The sequence below is a fragment of the Camelus dromedarius genome, chromosome 10, assembly GCF_036321535.1.
Source record: "Camelus dromedarius isolate mCamDro1 chromosome 10, mCamDro1.pat, whole genome shotgun sequence".
NCBI lineage: Eukaryota > Metazoa > Chordata > Mammalia > Artiodactyla > Camelidae > Camelus > Camelus dromedarius.
The window spans coordinates 69988630-70013810 of NC_087445.1; the positions used below are offsets into that span (position 1 = coordinate 69988630).

The 25181-nt window shown below is 42.0% G+C and overlaps 1 protein-coding gene across 12 annotated transcripts in view; it reads right to left on the minus strand.

Annotated features, from left to right (window-relative positions):
- MAPKAP1 (MAPK associated protein 1) overlaps positions 1–25181 on the minus strand; it is a 209748-nt gene that overhangs the window by 68973 nt on the left and 115594 nt on the right. For all 12 annotated transcript variants that reach the window (XM_064490513.1, XM_010984339.3, XM_031450461.2 and 9 more), the window contains one exon: positions 16944–17053. In XM_064490513.1, the coding sequence (XP_064346583.1) occupies positions 16944–17053 (110 nt within the window). The remainder of the gene's footprint in view (positions 1–16943; positions 17054–25181) is intronic.

Sequence of the window (25181 nt, forward strand, 5' to 3'; positions counted from 1 at the left end):
GAATTAACTGTTATGCATCAAACATTTACCAAACTCCTACCACATGCCATGCCCTGAGTCAGACACTAAAGATGCAAAGATGAATAAGACTGATTCCAGCCTTTGGGGATTTGGCAGAGTGAACAAAGCACCCTCGAGTTTGGAACACTTCTTATTCTGCCTTCCTTCTTCTTGGTGACATTAAGTCAGCTCTCAAGTTTCCCAGACTAACCCCTTACCAAGTCTCCCTTGCATGCTTATCACCCTGCCCACAGTGATGGTTTCCCAACCTCCCTAGGCCTCCAGCCGTCTCCACCCTACTGTCACAGGGTGCTTTCTGGTGTCAAACTCTGAAGTCATCACTTCCATGCTTAAAATCCTTTCACAGCTTCCCCACAGCCAACTCCTCACCCTACGCTCCAAACCCTCTATCCATCTTAATTTCTTGTTCCTCTGTGATCCAGCCAAACCGTCTCCTCGCTTCAGTGCATGTGCTTCGTGGTTTCCTACCTCCACGTCACTGCTGTGCTGCTCCCTCCACCCATGCTGCTTGTCCCTCTGGTCTGTCAAAACCTCCTTTATGGTCATTCCCCAAGTCTGGCCTCCACAGCTCTCTGCACCTGCTTTTCTCCTACTGGCCCCCACGACATCATCAGCCACCCCCCGCCCCCTGATTCCCAGACTGGCCCACAGCCTTTCCCCACTTTTCATTCCTCTCACCTGTGGGCTCTGCTCCAGGGCAAGAGGATTTCTGCAATTCCACGCCAATGAAAATCAAAGTTCCCTTTCTTTTAATCTAGCCTTGGCCTTCATGTCGCTTTCATGTAACTGCCCTTGATGCTGGCCCAGTCCTAACCAGAACTCTGCCCCCGGGCCCGGTGTCCTGCGAGGTTCTCAGTGTGCCTCTCTGAAAATCCTGCCTGCCACGATGCCACCCACCTGCCTGGATTTCCTTCTTCATAAATCACACACATGTAATTTATCTGAATTCAACCACATGTGCTTGATAAAAATGAGGAAAAAGACAGGGGGAGACATGTCCAAGAAAACAACTGAAATAATTTGGAGAATTCTACTTGCTGTGACTCAGTGAATCCCAAGAGAGTGAGTGTGAGGCATCAGTCTTCACCTCTGCAGCTGCGGGCCTTGGGAAATACCTGATGAGTGACTGCCTGACCTGACTGGGTGGATGATGGTACCTCAGTTTCCTAGCTCCTCGTACATCTTTCTGTGCCAAGTTTGGTTTTAGCATTTAAATATATGTATCTTCAGTTTTCATTTGTTCTAATGCTAGAGAAAAAAAGCTAGCTGTGTTGGATTTAAAAATGAGAAAAATCACAGTATGCTGGGCTCTGACAGGTATTTTTTAAGACTTATTTTCCTAGAGGTAATTCTGACGAGGATTTCTACTCCCTTGTTGCCCCTGTGACTCGACCCTCAGGACCCAGCTCTCTGTAACACTGCTCCTAGATGCTGACACCATCTGCTTCCCTGGTCCTTGCTGCCTGCGGTTCCCTCTCGGTCGTGTGCTCCTTCGGTGTTGACTGCCCATCAGCCCTGCTCCCTGTTTTAGGGGATCAGACCCTTCAGAGATCGGTTCCACCTGCCAACCAGGCTCCTCTCTGCCTGCCCATCTTCCTTCTAACCACCACTGTACCTACTAGAGCTGTGTTTCAAGCCCACACACAAGCCTTAGTACGCACTTTTCTTCTTGCTAGTACCTGTCTGGCCCCATAACACCCATGTGGGCTCTTGCTTCACTATTTTCCACTTGGATTGGTAGGACCTTAATGGCAGGGTTGAAATCCCAGCTTTAAGACCTTGGGGTATATATATATCCAATGGACTACTTCTCAGCTACTAAAAGAAAAGATGAAACCTTGCCATTTGCAACAACTGGAAAGGATTCATGAGGGTATTATGCTAAGTGAAACAAATCAGACGGAGAAAGACAAATACCATAGGATTTCACTCACATGTGGAATTTAAAAAACAAATAAACAAAATAAATGAACAAATCAAACAAAAACACATACAGAGAACAGAGTAGGGGTTACCAGAGGGAAGGGGGTAAGGAGGGTGAAAGAGGTAAAGAATGTTAACTGCATGGTGACGAATGGAAATTACATTTTTGGCGATGAGCATGCTGTAGTGTTATATACAAGCAGAAATACAACGTCATATACATTAAACTTATATAAAGTTATAAACAAATGTTACCTTAATAAAAAATAAATCTTAAAAAAAAAAAGACTGGGAAATTACCTAAGCGCTCTAAGCATTGCTTCCTGATCTCTAAATTGGAGATGATGATAATCTGTAACTCATGAGGTTGTCTTATACATTAAATGAGATAATAACGTATGTAAAGCACTTACCCAGCACATAGTAAGTGCTCAATAAATGCCAACTACTTATTACTATATCAGTACAATTCTGCACACTCTACCATGTTCAACTCTGAATCCATCAAACAGGTAAGAAGCTGAATAATGTAACCTATTTTAAGACAACTGTGACTTAGAGCCTAAGATGTTAAAATATGCTTCTCCTTGTGCTAAACACACAACAAAAAGGTAAAAGCCATGGGAAAATGGCAACAGAGGAGGCAGAGGAGTCGTGGCCACCAGCTATTTTCCTTTCTGGGAGTTTTCCTTTTTGTTAGATCTATTATCTGGGAGCCGGGCTGCCCCACTGGCTTTCCATTTGCCTTGCTAATAACAGTAAATCCAGCAGCTTCCATTGCAGCTCCTGTCTCCTTCAGCTGACTCGGAGGCCAATGAGCATTTCCTCTCTGCTAATGTCAGATGTTCCCTGGGAAGTCCTGCTGAAGAGAAAATTTATGACAAAAGTTTCTCCAGCTTTTAACCCTTCTGCATATCCAGCCCCAGATGCAGCGTGCTCCGGAGGAATGCGAGGTCATTCCTTCCCGTGCACGCCCATGTTCTCGCTGATGCTTTGCTGCTCTGACAAGGGGCCTCAGACCCCTGGAAAAGCTCAAACGAACAGCTGGGCAGACAGATGCACACATTCTGGGCCATACCTAACGTGGTCTCAGTTTGAGCTGGGTTCTTTAGCAGCTAGAGTCTCTGTTGAACCACGACTGAAAGCAGTCATACCCATAAAAAACAAAGTGTTATATTACAAAATTTTGAGTATGCCTGGGTCTCATAACAGTGAAATTGAAGGGAGGGGACAGGACTAACATTTACTGAGTAATAAAATAATAACAGCTAAGTGCTTGGTGTTTCACATGGACCACTACTTAATTCTCACAACAATGCTATGAAGAAGACACTATTATTATTCTTTTTCACAGATGAGGAAAATGAAGTTCCAACAAGCTAAGAAACTCACCAAAGAGCTAGAAAGAGTAACAGGAGCAAGAGTGGAACCAGGGAGATGTTTCTAGAACCCAAGTATTAAGCCTCACAGCTAAGACTACCAACCAGCAGCCTGTGATCTAGTTGTGGCCTTATTTTGTTGAAGAGCAAACTAAAGCAAGGAACTCAGAGAGGGAGAATGACAAGAACAAGGTCACCCAGCTAGTGGCAACAAAGGGCCAGCTTTAAGGCAAAAGCAGAAGCATGCTCCTTGTTCCACAACAGCCGGATCCTGAAATAAAGCCTCCAAGGGCTGCAGACGAGGAGAGCGCACGGACTCAGGCTGTGGGGGACAGTGCGGTGGCACCCCACAGCCAGAGCGGGAACAATGGCTGTCAGCCGGGGCCCCAGCTCGCTGGCTAAGGCGGCTGGGGTGCAGCAGCCAGGCCCTCACTGACCTCATGCTCTTGGCACAGAAGAAGGGTCTCATCACAGGGTTTTCATCTGAACAAAGTTCGAGCCTTTCAGGACAGCTATGTTCTAGCTCAATGGGCTTTTCTATGACCTCTTCTCCACCTCTCCACAGAAGTTACATGATATACTTAACCAGATTTGTAGATTCAGTAAACTAATTTTTGCCTCTATTAAAAAAAAAAAAAAAAGAATGTCAAAATGTACATCTGACAGCTGTTTGGGAATCTAATGTTATGGAAAAGCAGCTGTTTTCATTTATATTTGAGATATTAGGCACTCTTAGAATGGGACAGAGTACTCAGCTAATAGTTTGTGCTTTAACCTACGGAAAACACGGTCACAGAGACAAGATGTTGGCAAAATCACAATATAACACTTCACTCATGTAACATTTTGGTCTTAAAAGGTATGGAAATGTTTATAAGGGGAAGCAACTATTTAATAATGATGCCCTCATAGAAAACTGACATCCAAGACAATGAAATGGATGTGGCTTTTAGGAGGCAGTCCATGTAACTAAGGAAAAAGAAAGCTATCTAAGCTCTGGAATTTGCAAGTAAGCAGTCTTCTTTTTTATAAATTTTATAATTTTTTACTCTTACCAAAGTAACATGTCTATACGGTGTTATAGTTATAACACTACAAGTTCTCTACATAATAAAGTTAATTCCCTGCCCAGCCTTGAGTCCTTCCTTACAGGCAGTTAGTTTAAGCTTTTTTGGCTATTTCTTCTGGTATTCACTCTTATACTTATTATTAGCATTCCTATTCAGCTGTTTTAAAAATTGCCACGAATACCAGACAGTACCTATTAACTGCCACGACAGACGGTGAGGGTTTGGTGTGTGCCCTTGCTCCCTCTCCTCTCACGCCCCTCTCGGGAAAGTGTGTCTGCTCGGCTTTCCTTTTCCCCGTGATACGTGTGTGCAGCAGCGCCCTCCTGCCAGCCACCCTTACTAGATTATCAACACTAAGACGTCTGGTTTGGGCATACTCCTCCGGCTCCCTGAGGACTCATTAGAGATTCATGGTAGTAAGAGCGCCTGGGAGGCAACACTAACTTCCACTGATGGGCATCGCCTTTCATTTTTTAAGATATTTACATTTTCATTTGATGATTTAATTCTCTTAGGAAGTTTCATCTCCAGTAATCAAAGTGCAGTGAATCCACTCCAAAGAGGAAGTGGGCAGCCTTGGGCCTGGGCTGGAGGGAGTGCAGCAGCTGTGGGAGGCAGACTAGCTTTCACCGCTTCTCCTTAGTTCATTCCACAAACTGTGTTAGCTGCCAACTCTGGGCCAGCTATGGTGCTGGTCAGGTCCAGGGCTGGTAAACAAAAAGGAACCCATTCGTCTCCATGAGGGGCTTTCATTTTACTCAAACCCAAACCCTTTCCTGAAGAAAGAAGGGTTCCCATCCTTTGCCTTGGCAAGGTACTCACCAGCATTTGGCCAGATCAGCATATTAGGAACTTACTGGGGAGAGGCCCAGGGCACCTCTGACGCAAGGCCGAGTGGCTGAGGGACTGTGTTCTCTCTAGCAGCTTCTAAGGCTGAGATACGGCCCGTACCTTGTAATTCCCATTGCTGACCTAGCTGGAGTCCCTCTGTGCTCATGAACCCACCCAGTCCTTGCTGACCTGTCCACCTATCCCTGCACCAGGGAGCCAATTAGGAAACCAAGGGAACTCGCTGAAGTGGAAAGACTGAGGTAACGCCCTATCCTGGGGGTGAGAGGGACTCTCTTCAGGGGGGAAATTCACAAAACTGGGTCTCACAAGAGTCCTTTTTGTCAGAAAATGGACAGACTAAAAGCTGCAAGTGAGAAGCCCTATCAAATGCACCTTGCTGGTTTGCTAATTTCTTATTGGCCGTCTCCCCCTAGAATGAGCGCTCTCCTGGAACAGGTCTTGTCATTCTTCTCCACTGCCTGCAATGCAGCAGAGGCTCCATAAATATGTACTGAGTGATGAGTTTGGTTTTGGACACACCGTGCTTGAGAGGTCTGCGTGACCCTCAGGACTTTTTAGACTTAAATCACACTTTGTCTTAACCTCATCTTAATTCACAGTGTTCTATTAAATTCAGTGTGCCAAAAAGGGGCGGGGGGTAGCTGGGGGTTTTATTAGGATTTGATATTTCTATTACGTGGTGGCAGTTTGGGAGAAGATTGAGGAGTTACAATAGACCACCTTGAATCTTTTGCAGCACTTGGGTTTTAATCACATGTCACTGACTTTGTTTGAAAAACTGGTTCGATGGCACAGTAGAATCTGTGCAACTTGCTGACTGCCCTGCTGTGATCAGGAGCTAGGTAAGGAGCCAAGTAGGTGCTGACATGTCCTCCCCAGAAACTGACCTCAAAGATAGCATTTAACATATGAAGTAATGCAAGATAAACTATCCTACAAAAAGAAGTAAAGATTGGTGTTTTCTATGCCACAAGGACATACATTTGTAAGTTCAGAAATATATATCAATATAAGCAGAATTTAAATTATGTATTTTTAACTTTAGTAAGTTCTTTCCTATTTTATGATGAGCATTTTTAAACCATAAAAAGTTGAAAGAAATGTACATTGAAAATCCATGTAGCCACCATCCAGATCCTATAATGGAACATTTTACTATATTCGCTTTATCACGTATTTATCCATCAATCCATCTTTTTAAAAAAAATGTATCTCAAAGTAAGCAGCAGACATCAGTATGTTCACCCCTGAACACTTCAGTGTGCATAACAGTAACTGGTGTTCAACATTTAAGATTTTTATTTTTTGGTAAAATTTACATACACTAATATGCACAAATCTTACAAGTAACATTTGATAGTTCTGGCAAATACATACATCTGTGTGACTCCAGTTCCTGTCAACATATAACCTATTACCTTTACTCTAGAGAGTTCCCTCATCTACATTACATTTTAAGTGGAAAAGCTGTGGTACAGGGGGGAAAAAACCTGGCTCAAGAATCAAGGAGTCTAGGTTCATATCTCACCTACATTACCCATTAGTAACATACACAAGTGTGCACACATACACAATATATATGGCTTCAGTTTTCTCAACCCACAGAAAAGAGATAACGCTCATCTCACAAGGTCTTTGTAAAGGTTAAATATAAAAACACCTGGAATGCAGTAACTGTTCAGTAAATGTAACCAAAGGGTCTTTCTTTCTATCCCCTTCCTAAGCTACCCCCATTTCTAGGATGTTGGCTTCAAAAAGAAAACGGTAAGGACAAATAAACCCCCACTTAAATGAGAGATGGGGGGGAAAGGCATCTCTCTGCATAGGCAGTCCTCTCCCAATTTATCCAGTCTGACTTCAGCTAATTAAACATCTGTCTCAACGGTCTCCTCAGCAAATTAGTCATCCCCACTTTGTGACACTGATTGTTGGTTGCAGCCTTTTCCCCACTTGCCACCATTCCCAGAAACTTCTAGGAGTTTACTCACCAGGCACATGGCAAGGAATGATGCAGGGTCCCCATTAACCCCCTACAGGTGCCCTTGGTGCCAGTGCTGTTCATAATGCTGCCAGGCGTGTCCTTAGCTGTGCCTCCCCAAAATAAACCTGTTAAGGGGTGACAACTTTTTTGCCTACATTTTTGATTTCCAGTGATGCATTTTCTAAGTGCTATATATATATATGTACCAGACTAAAATAAACTATTTAAGCAAAAACCTGTTTTTTAAACTAGTTTTGATGACAAAGCCATCAAGCAACAACAGAAGGTCTCAAATGAGGTGAAGCGCAGTCTAGTGAATTACCTGCTAGTTCTCTCCAAAGACGGCCAGGAGGCAACAAGCAAAATGGCCTGGCCTGGATGCCTGCCCTTCTCTACATAACTGGTGTGTGTGCGCACACACACCTGCTTGGGCAGGAAAGGGGGAGGTGGGGTGGAGAGAATTGTATTTTAAACTATGGAGCACTTTTTTGTTTGTTTATAGGGCACTTCTTAAAAAAAGTTTTCTGAAATTAGACTTCCTCTCAATTCTTCTTCCCACTAAAATAACTGACTGACTTAAAAACTATCTTTTAGAAAAATGAGTGGCTAATAAAAAATTTAAAAATGCTTAAAATGCTAGAAACCTAGAAACAGAAATTAAAACCAGTCTGGCAGAAGTTAAAGACTGATAATATCCAGTGTTGGTAAGGGAGTGGAGGAAGAGGTTCTTTCAAAAGTGTCAAAAAATGGGTATAAAGTTTGTGGGACAATGTGTTTTTCTTAACATCTTAAATAAGCAAACGTCTGACAAACAATCCCGTATTTAAAACCTAGCACAAATGTGCAACGAATATTCCTACAAGACTGTTCACTGCATGTTTTTTTAATACTGAAAATTTGAAAATAACCTCAATGTCCATTAATAGCAATTAAATAAAGTTTAAAGATAAAGATGCAGTGGTCACTCTACTATAGAAGAATGCTTATGACATAATACTGAGTGAAAAAAACAAATGCAAAATCATACATGTGGTATGGTGTTAGTTTAAAAAAAACTTTTCATGGCTACATTTTTCATGAGTTCATTTAATAAACGTTTTTTGGGTGTCCTCTATTTAGAAGTCATTCTGCCAGATGTCGAGTATGTAGTGACTTTTAAAAAACAAAAACCAGCATCCTGTCCACATGAAACTAATGGCCTATCTGTATACCTGCATGTAAAGTGAATTCACACTGAAGAAGAAACCTTCACTTTTTACTACACACACCTCCAGAATGCTTGATTTTTGTTTGCAACAAGTATTTAATTTTATTAAAAAAGAAAAAAACCAACTCTTTAAAAGCCTTTTACCACCACCTTATTTTAATATTAACCCCAGGAGACCTACTGGTAGCTCCAAGCTATTTCAATTCTCCCCAGACTGTGCATTCCAGACTTTACCAAGGTGTCTGTCCCCCTGCTTCCTGAACTGAGCACCACCCACCGTCTCCATGTCTTAATGCAGGGTCATCACCTGTTGGATACAGTCCTCAAGAGCCTCCTCACCGGTGTCTCTGCCTCCTGTTTTGTGTCCTCGAATCCATTTTTATAATACAGATAGCATGTTTTCTAAAAAGAAATTCTGACTTTATTGCTCTCCTTGTAATGGTTCCCATCTGCCGCCAGAATAAAGTTCACATTCAACACAGTTTACAAACGTGATCTGGTCCCAAATGACCACTTGAGCCTCGTCATTCCCCACCCTCCCATCTCCTACTCTGCTGCTTTATTATACTGAGCTACTTGTGGTTTCCAGAAGGCACTAGGCTCTCTCACTTTGTTCCTTCAGCCTAAATGCTGTCTCTCATCCCTCTTCACCTGGCCAGTTTTCACTCATCTTCAGGTCTCAGCTGGAGAATTTGCTCAGAATAGTCCTCTCTGACTCTGGAAAACTGGACTAGTGTTTCCTTCCCACAATGTCCCCCAGGCCTTGTATTTATTTCCATTCAACACATGATGGTACTGTGATTGCTTGTCTCCCCAGCTAAACAGTAAGTGTCTTGAGGGTAAGGACCGCTTCTTGACTTCTACAAAATCCCTAGTCCCTGTGCAGTGTCTGCTGCATAACTGCCCCCCAGTAAATGAATGCACCTCTTCTATTTTTGAGCACACTGTCAGGCCTGGCCTGATCAGACCAGGCCCTACCTAGCTTCTGCACCTTATCCTCTACCCTGTTCCTCCTCCAGTAATTTGGAAGATCTATGTTTTGGGGCCACACTTCAAACACCTCTGCCATGAATGTTTTTCTCACTTACCCATCTGGTGAAGTTCTAATTAATCTTCAAAAAGCTGTCAAAGAAATCACTTACTTCGGAGCACCTTTTCTCGGCCCTCTATCTCACCCAGTAGTTTTAAGTATTCTCTTATAGTGCTGCTTTGGTAGCTCATATAACATAGTTTAGTGCCTCTTTTCTGAGTCTGTCTTCACATCAAGTTTTCCACCTGATTCTAGTAGGGTGGTTGGCACAGAGCAGGGAGCATCAGATAATGACCGCTGAACAAGGTATCAGAGCCACACAGAACTTTGGAGCACACATGGCCCGTTTATACAGTGCCCTTGATTCATCCTCTCAACCTCCCCCACGTTACAGCTGAGAAAGTAAGACTCAGAGAGGTAGGTACACTCACGTACACATTCAGTTACCACAGTTTCTTACTGTAAGGTACATTTTTTAACATTTCTAAACTCAGGACACAGTTTACAATCAATCTGGACATTTAATATAGTAGCATTTCTTTCTTTTCTTTTTTCCTGAAAAGCTATTATTAAGTTAATGGTGTTCTAGAATTAGTCCCTAGTGGACCAAGGGAAAGGCCCTCTGACTCCAAAATGTGAATGTCCCCTGTACCACCACAGAGCCTCTCAGGAGTCTATGTGTTCTCTCTTCCTTTCATTCTTTTTCTTTAATCTAACCTGTGTTGGTGGCTGCCCCAGATGGAGTGAATGAATAGATTTTGTGATGGAAACGGAACTTCTGAAAGATTAGCAACTGGCAGGAAGAGTAAATGCCGGTCAAACGTCGTTTTGGCGAATGATGCATTTCAAGTTTTTCTGATGTGGCGGTTGTAAGAGCTCTTAACACCCTTCTAAAATAACTGGGTCTCTAAAGTGGTTCCAAAAGATTTTCTGCTTGACATAAATTCTCTAAATTTCCAGGCTCTCTGGATAAAATAGTTGACTGCAATGCCATCTTTAACGTGCTCTGCTCTATACTCAAGAAGATCCATCAGGAGCCTCAGAGCACGCCAGACGGGGAGAGGCTCAGGTGAGATGAAACAACAAGATAAAGAGGCAGACAGAGGGGGCAAGGAGGAATATTTAACTCCGAGCTTCTTGCCTGGGGCACTTCTGAGCTGTACACTTAAAACACCTTAGCAGTCCTAATTTACTGTATCATTTTCCTACTGGGTCACTGGATACCAAGTATCAGGTCTTCATATCACTTTTCTAATCCCTACAGGTGAGTGGCATCAGCATGATTATTCCTTCATGAGGAAGAGCAGTTTTCTGAAGAAATTACTGCCTTTTTGACAAAGAACATTTAAACAGTCCTATTTACCTTTTCTTACTCATTTTTTTTAAAAAAGAGGATTACCTGCTATAGCATAAGGAAAGCACACGTCTGTGTCTATGGCTGGCAAACCGCTTTCACAGAAGAAAGGTTACTGGATTTTCTGTCTTTACAATTAAACAAGAAGCAGGACTGTTTAATTCCACAGCCAGAAGATTCTTTAGCTTACTTTAGCCTTTGGAGAGCATTTCAGGTTAGAAGACTGTTAAAAACCTATTCCATCTTGAAAACATATGGGGTTCTTTTTTCCATAGGGCAGCTCAGGACAGGTGTATGTTGCTTTAAGAAAGCTAGACATAAAACATTAAAACTGACACCAATACAGACAAACTGTGCAATTACAAAAAGAATTTCTGGCTTTATATCCAGATTCACCACAGGGTTCCTTTAAATGCTGCACTTCCCTGGTGCATTTAGATCTTAGAATCAATGAACATTTCTGTTTACAGAATTTTAAATTTGTTCTCCCATTAGGGTTCTAATAAGCAACATGGTACAATAAAAAGAGTATGGGCTTTGAGGTCAAATAAGCCTGGGCTCCAATTTAAGATTCTATCATTTACTTACTGGGGAAATTTGGATAACTTTAACTTCTCTTAGAGCTGATGAAAGGGAGGCTGAGAGAGGTAAGTATATGATTACACATACAGTTATCATAGTTCCTTAATTCTAAGATGCACATTTCCCCCTACTTTTTAACATGTCTAAAGTCTCATCTATAAAACAGGCATAATAAAACCTCCTTTCTAGGGGTGTTGTGCAGATTAAATGAGGTAATATCTGTAAGTACACAAAGGCACTCCATAAATCAGCTCTTACCCCGTCAGAATAGATCTTGGGGAAAGACTAATTTCTCCCTGACACACAAATCCCCTTAAAACATTCTTGACTAATAATAGTTTGTACATAGCTGTCTAGGTCTATCCAGCATGAAAGTAAGGCCTCCTGTGCAAGGCACTGCAGGGAGTGTGTCAGAGCCGGACCCGTTGCTGCCGGTCTATTACAGCACGTCTGTATTAGACTGTAGGCCCCGAATCCCTACCCTGGCGTCCCGGGTTCTCAGCCTGGTCTGTGTTCCTCTGTCATACTGAGGCCATCAACTCTGTACCTCTTTCCAATCTTTTCTGCGTTCAAATTCTCTGTGTGTCTCACTCCCTCTTTGGGCCTCAGTGTATTTCACAGTGGTTAAAAGTTTGGATTTTATTCTGAATGCAACTGGAAGTCATTGAAGGGTTTGGAACAGATATGATCTGATTTATATTGTAAAAAGCCTTTCTGCTGCTATGTAGACAAGAGACTGGAGGAGCCAAGAACAGAAAGCAGGAGAAGCAGGCAGGGTGCTATTCTAACAGTCCAGGTGAAGTCATGGTGATCTGGACTCATTCAGTGGTGATGGAAAAGACTGAATGGATTCAGGATATATTCTGGAGGTGAAAATGAGAGGACTTGCTAACGGATAAGATGTGCAGAGTTAGCATAGGGAAGAATTCAAGGGTCAATTTTACTACAATTTTGAGGAGGGCGGTAGGGGGCAGAAAGTTAAATAAATTAACTGCAAAGTAATCTGAAATTTTTTTTATACTAAAATAGTATGCCTTCAACAGCTCCTACTTTGAAAGACACTGCCAATCCCCAACTCTTCACAGCTTAAATGTGAAGGTCACAATTTAAATGTCAGTTTCTTGGGGAGGAGTTCCCTGACCATCTACACACAGCGGGGAGCTCCCCTGATTCTTACCTTCTCTCTCTCAGCCCCTTATGTTTACTCTCCCTTTAGAATATTAGGTCCTCTTCAGCAAGGGCCTTGCAGATCTGTTCCCCACAGTCCCCCTGGAACTCAGCACAGGTCTGACATATGAGAGCACATGACGAGCGGATGTACAACACAGTGACAAATACGTTAGGGATCAATACTTGCATTTTACATGAATTTTTAAGATAGAACTTGAGAATTCAGTGATGTCATCATTAGCCATCCCTGAGATCAGAACTCCACACCTGCTGGGGTAGATGTTCACTCCCCTCTCTGCTCCTGGCAGTACTGTAGGGAATAATGTTTGAGAAGTCCTCGACTAGACTGTCTCACTGGTGACACCCTAGGGATCTGATGAAAACACAGTAAATTAGCATGCAATAGTGTGTCTGTGACCCCAAATAGACATGTTAGGAGGGAGTTTACTTGACAAAGTGAACACTTATGTTTTAGATTCTGGGTGAAATTTTGTAAGGGAAAAGTAGGAATGAATGTAATAAGTCTGATTAACAATATTATAAGAACTTTTCAAAAAGGATCTTCAGACTAATGAAAATTTGTCTTTCACATCAAAAGGCATGAATGGACAGGAGTAAGAAAAATTAATATGTTTCTGATTCAATCTTTCAGCAGATGATAAAGAAAAAGACCTCCATTTTACCATGACAACAAATACTGAAATAGAGCCACGTAGAAAACTACTCTGCTTGGAAAACCCCACTTTGAAGCCTCCTCCTTTGTAGATCAAGAGATGCCTACATTTCTGCATCGATGTTAAAACTGAATTTGATGGACCTCTATTCCTCAAGTGACCTCTGTCATACCCGACATCCTGTTTCAGGAGGCTGGTAAAGGTTGGTGGGTTATAACATTTTAAACAACAACAAAATACTAAGAAGCTCAGGTCGTCACTGATTGTGAGGGTGAATTTGATAAAGGAGAACTTGAACTAAGGCCTTTACTCACTAAATAACAGGTTAGTATAGTTTACTGGTTAAATCAAGGGACCTGACAGGTTACTCTTCATTATGTCAAAAACACAGTGAGGTAAAGAGGTTTCAGCTAATTCTTCCTAAACTGGATACTCCATTACAATTTTCTTAAAACAGTAGGGACTCTTTCTGCCAATGCAGGTGGATTCCAAATGCCAACTAGGTCAGTAATAAAATGAAAAGCTGGAGAGAGACTTGAAAAGAGGCATTTAAAAATGGCTTTAAAAAATGGGCCTTAGCAGAGAACTGACTGGAACACACTGTGAAAAGATTACTATAAGTTCAGTATATGAATATTAATAGAAAAACCCTGCAGTGTTCATAAATAGTTATGACTTGATGAAATAATTACAAATAACACAAGTCAAAATTTTAGATCAGTTACAAGTGTCTGTAATGATATTCTATCCATAAAAAGCAAAAATATTTTAAAACTCTAAAGGCTTCCACTGACAAAGATACTTACCTAAACAAAGAAATCTTTTGCTCAAATATCACCTACTACCTTCTGAGTTTTTACAAATGAAAACTGGTGAGGGAATGCCAGAGGGAAGTGTCCTATTTAAACACTAGGACAGTCATTAAGCCCACATCCTGATTTGATAATGAAACAGTTTAAGTTCTCAATTTATTAATATTATAGAGCTGTATGGTCAGCGGGAAAAAAAGATGAGAGATGTTAAAGGTTTGTGAGTGAGCAGCTAAAGTTCACTGCCAGCCTATCAAAGGATTTCTGAAAGCTTACAACTAACCTCTAACGCACAAATAGTGCGAGAACTCTTGATGTCACGTGGCACGTGTTGTTTAATCTCAGGTGGCATCTCTTCCTTCTCAAGTTAAGTAAGAGTAGCACAGAGACAGTGCTGCTCTGTGCTCAGCTGGGCAGGGCTGAGCCAGACACCGGGCGTTGCAGGCACCTTCTTGCAAATACCGAGCAGGTCACTATGGCAGAGGCCTAGGAAGTGCAGGCTGAGTGCTGCCTCCCTGGCACTTCCTGTCACCAAGTTCATGACTAAGTTCATACGCCATAATGGGTAAGTAATAAGTATTTCATAGCCAACTGTGAGCATGAACAGACTTTTTTTTTTTTAGTAAATGTACTTGTGATTCTCTCTGTGACAGGAGGATTTTCCTCTTCATTAATCACCCTCTAAAACAAGTCCACTCCACAATACAAAGTTCAAAAATGCAAAATATACCCTGCCTTTACCAAGCTAACCACAAATAAACATCTTTGCCAAACTGAAGATCCTTCTATTTCATGAGACCACACTTAACAAAGCAATAGAAAGAGCTTCTTACTTTAAAAAGCTTTTTGGATCAAGAAAATGGACAGTAATTTATGTAAGTGCATCAATCTCAATTGACTTATTTAGTATGAAAAGGAATAAATAATGCAGATCACTGTTTTTTGGACAATGAATCCTAACTCTTTGCCAGTGACGTGGCAAAGACTCTGATGAAAATGGCAGGGATGCACACACAAAGGTGAACATAAATAAATGTGTGTATGATAAACGTGGTTGCTGGAGACAGACACAGATAAATAGTTGTGCAATTGGACAGAGAAGACTGGAGACAGAGGAAAAGACATTAGTTCAGCTGTATCCCAGTAAGTCTGCAGAGGTTTCATGATCTAAAAAATCTGCACGAGCAAAATTTCTATTAAGAAGGTTAAAAAAGTTAGTAAGTTAGTTCTACCTCCTTTTGGGCAATTCAGAAAAATGTTATCTTAGAACATAATGAATATGTCATAAAATACACTATTATATAAAAAATTTAGGGACAAAACAAGAGGAAAAAATCAGGATCCTGAAGGCAGATGAATGCTTAACATCTTTAAATATCTGAAGCTGTTTAAATGCTAGTAGATCGGCACCTAGAACCCCAAAATATCACCTTTCCCCTGGGAAGGACAGGCTATGCCACTTCAATCATCCCTTAAATGCGAAGAGGTTTGACCCCCATGCAATGGATAAAAGTCACCCAAAAAATGAACAAAAGAGGTGTTTGGAAAAACCAGAACACCATTCATCCCAGCTAACGACTTGTTCATTATGAGTGATGATGGATAAAGACTTCTCATGCTGAGATGAAATCAAGATTTATATGCATTGTTTCCTCTCCCAACTTGTGGGAAGATCATCATCATTTAATTCTATCTCTGCGGCCAGTGATGGGCATCCAGAGAGCTGGTTATCAAACGGTGCAGTCAGCTGGCAAAAGCCGAAACGTGCAGTTGGCACATCTGGACGGAGCCGCCACAGCCGAGGGTGAACAATGACTCCTGGCAAGCATCCAAATTGCTTGCAGACGCTAGCAGGTCTCATCTACAACCGCCCCTACCAGCATCTCTCTCTCTCTCTTTTTTATGAGAATCAGATTTTCATTGCTCCATTCAATTGCTCTCCTCTGCCATTTTTTACAGCTCTTATCGTTCCCCTGGAATATGGCCTTGAGACAGCTCATCCGTGTCCTTCACTGTGTTATCTCTTCTAACTTTTATTAAAACTTCAGCTTTCATCTGAAGATAGCTAATTAAATCTGGAACAGATTATATTCCTCCCCTAAAAAAGAACGCAGAACTGTTTTCTTCAACCTGAGCCATGCTTTTTTCCCTTTCCAAAACATGAAATCAAAGGTGTTTAAGAAGTCTCATTTGTTTACAAAGCTATTTGACATGTCATATACAGGTTGATTTATACTAAAGTTGTCTATGGCATGACAAATCTTTGAGCTATTTCTCAAAATAATTATTTCCCAATACTGGGGATTTTTTCTCATGTCCTTTAAATATTAACACCTAATATTATAACCTTATTTTCTGTATAAAGTTGGGTAATGAGGAATTAGAGATTAACAAGTATTTGTGAACAAGTGATTTATCATAAAAAAATTTTTTTTACAGGTGCCCTCATTTGGTAAAAATGAAAAAATGTTTTCTTTTATTTTATACCCCAAACACTAACAACCAGAAGTTTCCCCCGTGGAAAATTATGTGAAAATATGAAATTAAAAGCAGTGCTTCAAATTTAGGGTTACAAGTCAGCTTTTCAGTTTTCAAGACAGCTTTACACCAACTAATAGTTAGCTTAAATGGCTTTGTCTTAATCTATCGCAATTTAATGATGGCGCTTCCATAAGCAACATGAACTCACTCTTCTCACATATGCCACTGACCCAGTCCCTTCTTTGGGCCCAGGGGGAGCTTAAAAATCACTTTTCTGCTATAGTCTCGCTAACCAAACCTTCTGGCAATGATACCTGAATCAATCTTGCCAGCCATCAAACACACCCGCGCCCAGCACTTTTAACTAAAGGTTAAGCTTCTGTTGCCAGGATATGATCTAGCTGTCCCACCTGAAATTTTCTGCGATCCTTTTCTTCGCTTCACTGCCTTTAGCAAGATTTCTTTCATGGTGACTTTTGTGTTGTCCACCTGAATAAGGGAAAATCCATGAGCAGCATTTCTGTAGGAAAAGACAAATATTAAATCATCATCAATATTCAACCAAAGAGATGTAATGCAGTCTTCACTGAGTTTAAGAAAGTACACTGAAGTGTCAATTATTTTAAAATGGGTTAAAAAGACCTAATGAGAGAGAGAGAGAGAAAGAAGAGCATTCTAGTATGAACAGTTTCAAGTGAAAGGGAGGGCAGAGTTAGAGAAGGGTTTTCTAATTTATTTGAAATTGAATCCACTTGGGTCTGTGTGGGTCACTAGTACCATGGGTTCCTTGGTTGGTTCTCAAGCCAAATCGTGCAGCAAACTTGGCTTGTGTCAGTAGATGTCACTGCAGGCAGATACTACCATCATATTAAAGCTCATGGCGCCCTGGAGGAAAAATGTTGGGGTGGGGTGGATATGATAGCCGAAAGCTCTTTAGAATAAGGGGAAAAACAGACTCCTCCTAACTGGCAAGCAAATAAATAAACAAACATTTAAAAAATATATACAGTCTGTGTACACTTCAGTAGGAATGTTTTAATCCACTTAGTCCTAGAAGGTCAAACAAATTATTAGCTGAAGTGTAAATAATTACAAGACAAAATATTAACACTACTCATAAGCTGCTGGCCAATCACTCTTTGGGGGGAGGGGGTCATCCAGATAGAAAAAAACTGGTAAGGAATAAGTACCCTTAAAAAAGAAGCCTGTTCCTAGCTGAGGTTTAACCTCACTAAGACTGTTAATTGCAAGAGCAAGTATCACAAATACTACTCACTATGCTTGGGCACTGGAACAAAACAGGCCAATTCCAAGCAGCTCATGTAACAAATGGGACCCAAGTTTCCAACTATGGAACATGGGAATTGCCACAAGGAGTTTGGTCGCATTCCCATTTCCCCACAAGAATCTCAAAGGGGAACACAGCCAAAAAACATGGCAGAACTTCATACTGACAAGAAACCTGAAAGAAAAGCCAAGCCCCAAGCTAAGCCATGGAAAAGCTTCCCAATGGTAGGACAGGCTGGGAAGGGGCCTTAAACCTAGGTTGGACCCACCCAGGTGGCTGGGGGCTGATTGCAAAACCAAGGACGCAATTTGCTTCCCTAATACAAAGACATCTCTGCACCCCTCCTCTCCATACGGCTTGCTGTTTAATCTTTGACATTCCATTTGTTAAAAAGCAAAAGCCGATGCTGGTCTAGCCAGCACGATCATCCATTTTAACTTGGTCAAGTTCTCGCTATCGAACAGCAGGCCTGAGAACTGTCAAGCTAATTTTACTGAACACTCTGTTACTGAATCATGCCTGAGCCCCGGCCGTTCTTTACCTCAGAAGCTGGACCCCATCCCAGAACAATCTTTAAAAGTTTATTTTACTGATCAAAGCAAAATAAGAAATAGCTCTTTTCTAAAAACTATATTTAGGGAGCGATGTAGTAAGTGATACTTTGGCAGGAGTACTGAAATGTAAAGTGCCGTGTGCATTTATAAACTTGGGGGTATTTGCTCTGGCACCAGGCCAGCGTGTATTTGGAACAAATGCCAATCATCCACGTTCAGACTTGCCTTCCCCAGCTTTCTCCTCAGAAGTCAGTACGCACTCCATCTGCGACAATATGTTGGGCGATGGATGAGTAGGACCTAGAAGGGAACACGAGTTCTCGGGCTCTCCCAAACTTGTCCTGGGTTGGATCTCACGAACTTTCATCTGCCTGGGTTCCACCAGAACTATTTTAGATTTGAGTCTGCTTATAAACTGTTTATATTCTCTCCTAATCTGCTGCTGGCTGATAGCATTATTTCAAACCAATACGTTTATCTTCTCAGCAAAGGCAGACTAAAAGCTCAAAAGGAAGCCTGGTGCTTGGACTAACTTCCATAAATTAAAAGTGTCCTTTTAAAAGATTTCTGAACACAGGAAAATCCCTAGTCTGTATTTTTCTGTCATTTTACCAAAACGTACCTGGGTGACAAGGTTAAAGCATGCAGAGGAAATCCCTGGCACTCATCATCCACAGGCATTACTGATAAATTGTGTGGTGGAGGAATAAAGGATTACCTTCTGTATTTTTTCATTACACTTTTCTTTTGTTACAGAATACATAAATCCATTGTGGCACGATGTAATATGTATCACCGTGCTACACCTGCGGACGCTTCCGAGCGGCTGCCATGTCTGTGCAGTCAGGAATGATAAGTGAACCACCCGTGAATGTTAACGATAGTGATCATTCTGAGGTAACTCGGCTCTCCATCTTCCTTTACAGCCTCCGTGCCGAAGCCAGGGTAGCAAGGTTCATGAGAGGAAAATGGAAACAGCCGCGAAGGGAAGGGGCAAGCTCGGCGCGTGGAATGTGCCTTCACGAGTGTGCGGTATCTCACTCTGGGCTCCATTTTGGGGAAATGTGCACATGGAAAGGAGGAAGAGGTTGTGAGCCACGTGATGCACACTCCACCAGACCTAATGAAAGTTTCCTCAGGTCGGACTCGCACTCCACTCCTTTCTCTCCAGACGAATGCCAACTTTGGGTCTGGTCCCAAGTCCATAGCACTTAAAATGTTTCTAAAACACAAGAGTACAGAACCTAAGTGGCTCTCAGACTCCATCTAGGTCCAACTGTTAAGTCAGGCTCCCATTTAATAAACGGATATGGAGACTTGCTACCACAATTTTCAGCTTGACTTCCAAACATTCTGTGTTTTATGCCTCATTTCTTCATATCCAGGATTTTTTACGGGCTTTCTAAAATGTCTATTGAAATACATCCTTTAAAGCCACTTTAATGATGGGCACTGGGTCTGAGGCTAAGCTGACAACGATCTTGGGGGAAATGCTGGCAGCAGACAGGTAGGGTGTTGGCCCAGCCCCTCCTCCTCATGGCACTGCACCCCAGTCTCTGGGCTGTCACCTGTGCTGGGGATGACTAGCCCCCGGACGGACAGGCAGATGGGTAGACAGACAGATGGGCTACAAACCCAGGTTCTCGGCTCAGAAACTGCTCCTCCTTCGGCTCCCTCGTGGACAGACAGCTTATTTTCTGCCAGTGCAGGGTATCATGGGGGCACTGAGCACAAGCAGCTGCCCTTCCATGGCTCCTTGGGTCTGGGTCTGGATGAAGCTTCACTGTAGGGAGCTGACTAAATGCCATCAGGAGTGCTTCAGTCAATTCCAAGTTAGGTCCTGTCAAGTCTCGTAACCACTGAGAAACGTATGGGCATTTTAAAAAGAGATTACTCACTTGAGGAATTCAGCTCTGTCCCGCTGCAAAGCCACTCAGTTACCAGAGGGAAGTTTTCACACCAGCATTAACCTAACACAATAAGCACTTCTGTACTGAGCATTAAACTAGAGGTGGCAAGGGACAGAGAAGTAGGGGCACAGATCTTCATTTGAAAAGCTGAGATTCTATTTATAGGGACAGAGCTGGACTGAGAACCCAAGTTGGAAGGCAATATTGGAGAGGAAAACACATGGGCAGGGAGTTAAAGGCCCTTTGGTTCAAATCCTGGCCCCACGGCTAACTGAAATACTGTCTTAGCACGTGGAAACCTCAGCTGCATCCGTGAACTGAGGAGGCCACTTCCTGTCAGGAGGGTAAGACAGACAATGAATGCCAAACACCTGGAACTAAGGCTGGCAAACAGTAACAGGAGTTTACAATGTTTGCTCTCCTGTGTTCCCCTTGTCCCAAGTCATCAGCCCAAGAGAAGAGGCCCTGTTCAGCCCATTCCCCTAAACCCTCAGCAGATATCGCTTATTTGGGGAAATGGATTTCAACCCTCACTGATTATAAGTGGTAACACAGAACAAATGTACAATCTGCTGGGCATGGTGGCAACATCAGGGCACTATCAGTAAGCAGCCTCTGGCCCAGGCATCCAATTTTGGATTCAGAAATCAACAATACAGTCCCTAACCCAGTAGCACAGCCCAGTGGGAAAGAAAGACAAAGAAGCAACAAAGAATTAGAGTTCCGTGTGATGAGCATAAAGATGAAGGCAAGCTCGGGTGCCGCCAAAACACAGGGGCACTTAACCCAGCGGGTAGGGTGAGGGGCCAGAGAAGCTTCTTAGGGGGGGCATCTCAAAACATAGTTGTCATTTAGCTCTATACCATACTAAAAGAATGGTGGCAACACCAGAAGGCAGGACAGAGTCAGCTCTGCCTTCCTTGGGTAAATGATACAGTCTCTCTAACTTTTACTTTTCTCATCTACAAAATGAGGACAATTCTTTGTAAGACTGTTGCCAGGGCTAAATACGTCTAAAACAGTAAACATAATACCTGTCATATCCTAAATGCTTAATAAGCAATAGATAACATAATAATCAAATCAGCTTTTATCATACACAGAAGTGATACATAATGATGAGAAAATGACAACAATCAACATTTATTGAGCACTTACTTTGTTCGTTTAGTCCTCCCAGAAAAGGTAAGTGCTATCATCCGTCCCATTTTACAATGGAGGAAATTGAGGTTTGGCAAGGTTGAGACATGTGCCTGGAGTTAAGCAGTTAGTTAAGTGGAAGAACCAGGACTTGAACCCAGATCAGCCAGGCTCCAAAGCCTGTGTTTTAAGTCTCCCCGTAGCCAAGGGAGTTTTGGGGACTCATGGGAAGAGACTTCCAGAGAGCATAACTTCCAGATGGGAACCACTGACCAATCTATGGAAAAGGTCAACTTCTACTGTAACAAATTCTTATAAATGTCTGAACTCTTAAGACTAACCATATGACCGACAAGATCCCTTTCTAAAAGCCGTTGGAGAACGTCATGGTTTCCTGAGCCACAGTCTTAGTTTTTGGAAGTGGGAAAAGGCTGCCAAGAGTTACACTCCATTCTCCATTCCTGACCAGTTCATAACAGTGATGAAGACACACTCCCTCTGGTTCCCAGCCTGGTCTGGTCCCAATTCCATGCATGTTCATTCTCGAGCACTTCAAGGTAGAAAATGAAAATATATGAGCAAGAGAAAGGCTTGAAATAACTGCAGCATGCCTGCTTTAAAGCAAGTCCTTCGGGTATTACTTTATCCATAAAGAGAGTTTACACCAGTGTGAACGCCACATTTTGTTTCCCCTTGCACTGACAATTTTTTTTTTTAAAGATCAAAGCATATTGTGTGAGTATGTGATGTTTGACATTGGACAAAGTACTCTTTTTCAAAACAGACATTTTCCAAAAACATAACTCACTAGACTAATGGGCAGTGAGAAGCCAAAATGACTGCCCTCCGCCTTCTCCTTGTGTATCTTTGCCAGAGTCCTTGGGACTTGCCAAATCTGGTCATGCCTGCTTAGCTTGCTCGACTGATTGTGCCAGAAAAGAAAATAAGACACAGATGTATTTGAGCTCTTTGAGATGCCAGTAAGAGAGACAGCTAATGGCTTCATTTCGACCCTCCCCTTCCAGCTGGGCACAGGTGGGGGATAATGAGGTCCCTCTCCCTAATCAAACTCAATTATTTACTACTCTGTATAACTGCAAAGACATTCACATTCAGTTCAGAATATAAAACACACCGTGGGCTACTTCCAACCACTGCCACTGGGTATTTATAACAAACTCAAGTGGCTAACAGTTTGCCTTGGCAGGAGTTTAAGTGTGTAAAGTTTTGCAAACTGTTTCTGTTCAAATATGTCCTGCTGAAATGGGGTCCCAGGCGGGGTTCCATAACTGTCAGGTCAGTGAACTGCATAACATCTGAGAATGTATTCACCATGCAGTGCAGACAGGATCTGGAAATCAAACGCTTCGTTCTATCGCAACCTTCTGAGAAGCATCACAGTTTTTTCAACAGCAAGACTGACATTGTATTAATAAACATTACAAGTCACTAGCCTGACATGTACATAGCAGCAGCTGACAGACTCCAACATAAGCTGAAGGGAGAACAGAGGAAATCAAAATGAGACATAGCAACTAAACATGGCCAAAGGGGGTGGATCACGAAACAAATCACACTAACGTCAGAAATGTGAGACCTAAACTTTTAAGATATATAGCAACTGAAGCAATAATCTGGTATAATTTTGGGGTACCAAAGTAATGTGGCTATCTAAAATATGTGCTTTTATAAAGTAGGAACAAAGCATATCCTGGCACAATTTCAACAGACATTCCAGTGAGCAAAACATACATATTTAGCTTGTCTGACCTTTAAATTCTTAGAAGTATGTAATTAATGCTTTCCATCTTTATTACTTGCTCCAATATTTCTGTCACTTTAAACAGACACAAAGAAAAATCTTTTCTTTTCTCTAGACAGTAGCTGTTGCCAAAAAGGAAATCAAGTCAGATTTACAAATACAAAATTAAACGGGCTGCATATGTTACATTTCCATACACGAGGACAATCTGGACAATGAAAATGTTTGCTAATACAACAGAATGAAAAGAAACAACACACAGTTGGTCCTCTATGACTCAAGCAAACAATAAATAACTAGGATAATTTATAGCCATATTGCCAGGCCTGGCTACAAAGAACACAGGCATGTTTTAAAATTCTTTGTCCTATTTTAGCTCTGCCCCTTATCAAACTGTGTGACCTTGTATAAATAACTACTTGTCTCTGATCCTTAGCTTATATACTACAAAAATGAGTTGCTTATAAGGAATAAATGAGATAATGGCTACCAGGGTCACCAAATTGAGTGAGTGTGCAAAAACGCTCATTTCTTTCCTTCCCCGCCCCCCTCTTCTCCAGACCACAAGGCAACATCACATAAGAGCAGGTGCGTCCTTTCATAAAGGTCTGGTCACTGGGGATGCATTGTGGCGATCTCACCAAGATGGGATACTGAAACTACTGACCCTTTCTGAAAAGCCCTGATACAGGAAAGAGCGATGAATCTGGGGCATGTCTCCCCCAAAAAGCAGCTGATCTTTCCCTTTAGGCAGAGCCAAGAGAAGCTGCAGCAGTCTCTGGGAGACCCCTGGGCCACACTGCTTGAGGCAGCCTGGCTTCTGGTGCAAGACCCTCCACTGTCTACCCCATGGTCCCTTTCCAAAAGAGCAAAATCCTAACTGGATTCTATCAGCTCTGCAGCTCTTGGTTAAAATGGTTCATTTCCCATATCCACCTGATATGTTAAACATTTTAAGTAAAATACATAAACAGGAGGGCAGTTTAATTACTCTTACTGACTTCTGATCTAGGAAAACTCTGTCCATTTTATTGGTTTTGACTTTTCTTCCCTTAAAGCCCTTCTTCCCCACCCCAGAGTAGGATCATAGTGTGAAACATTAACATCATCGCACGCAATGCAGTAACACCGTCACAGTTGCTTTTGTCATTGCCATTTTTAAATTCAATTCAGTTTCACAAATCCTGATTGAATTAGCCCATGCTAGGGGATGAGAGGAGATGGACAAAGTAAGCTCTGCTCCTGTCCACTCTGACATTCTCCCTGTCCTACTGTGTCTAAAGGCCCTGCAGGCCTTGGCTTGGTCATTGCTGGCAAGGAGTACTTCTTCAGATGTTGGAAACTGGCTAAGATCTAGCTCTTACTTAACTAGTTTTAGAGCCAACCATCCCCCCATATCTCTCTGACCCCTACTTCTCCCCTCCTATACACCTGATATCCAAACAATTTCAATGCTGAGATTCAGAGGAGTTAGCAGTCAGCAAGTTAGGGACACCTGCATATATACACATTTGCTCTGTCCAGAATCAATCAATTACAATGGATACTTGCTAGAAATCCGCTTGCGGATCTGGTTAAGGAAGCAGTTTCTATTAGTAGGCTTGTAATGTGCATGTTTTTAGAGTAATCCATTCTCCTTCCCCGAGCAACAACTCTATTTCTAGGGATTTCCCGGGGTCCAAGTGCCTGGGAGGAAAAGCCAGTCCAGCCACGACTCAGTAAGAACATCAAAAGGTATCCAGCTCCACATTCTTTTCCACAGAACACTTTTCTAACTAGGGATTCATTTACATTAACTAGGTCCTTTTTTAAAATGTAAATCATTATGTAATATAGTAAGTCATTATCTCTGCATGATGGAACAAAGGGAAATCTGAAATTTTCTATGAAGAAACATATTTTCTAATGTTTTTATAATGGACACCAATTAATTGTGTAACAAAAAAATAATCCAAAGAAAGATTAACCCTCATACATACCTTAGTGTGAATTAT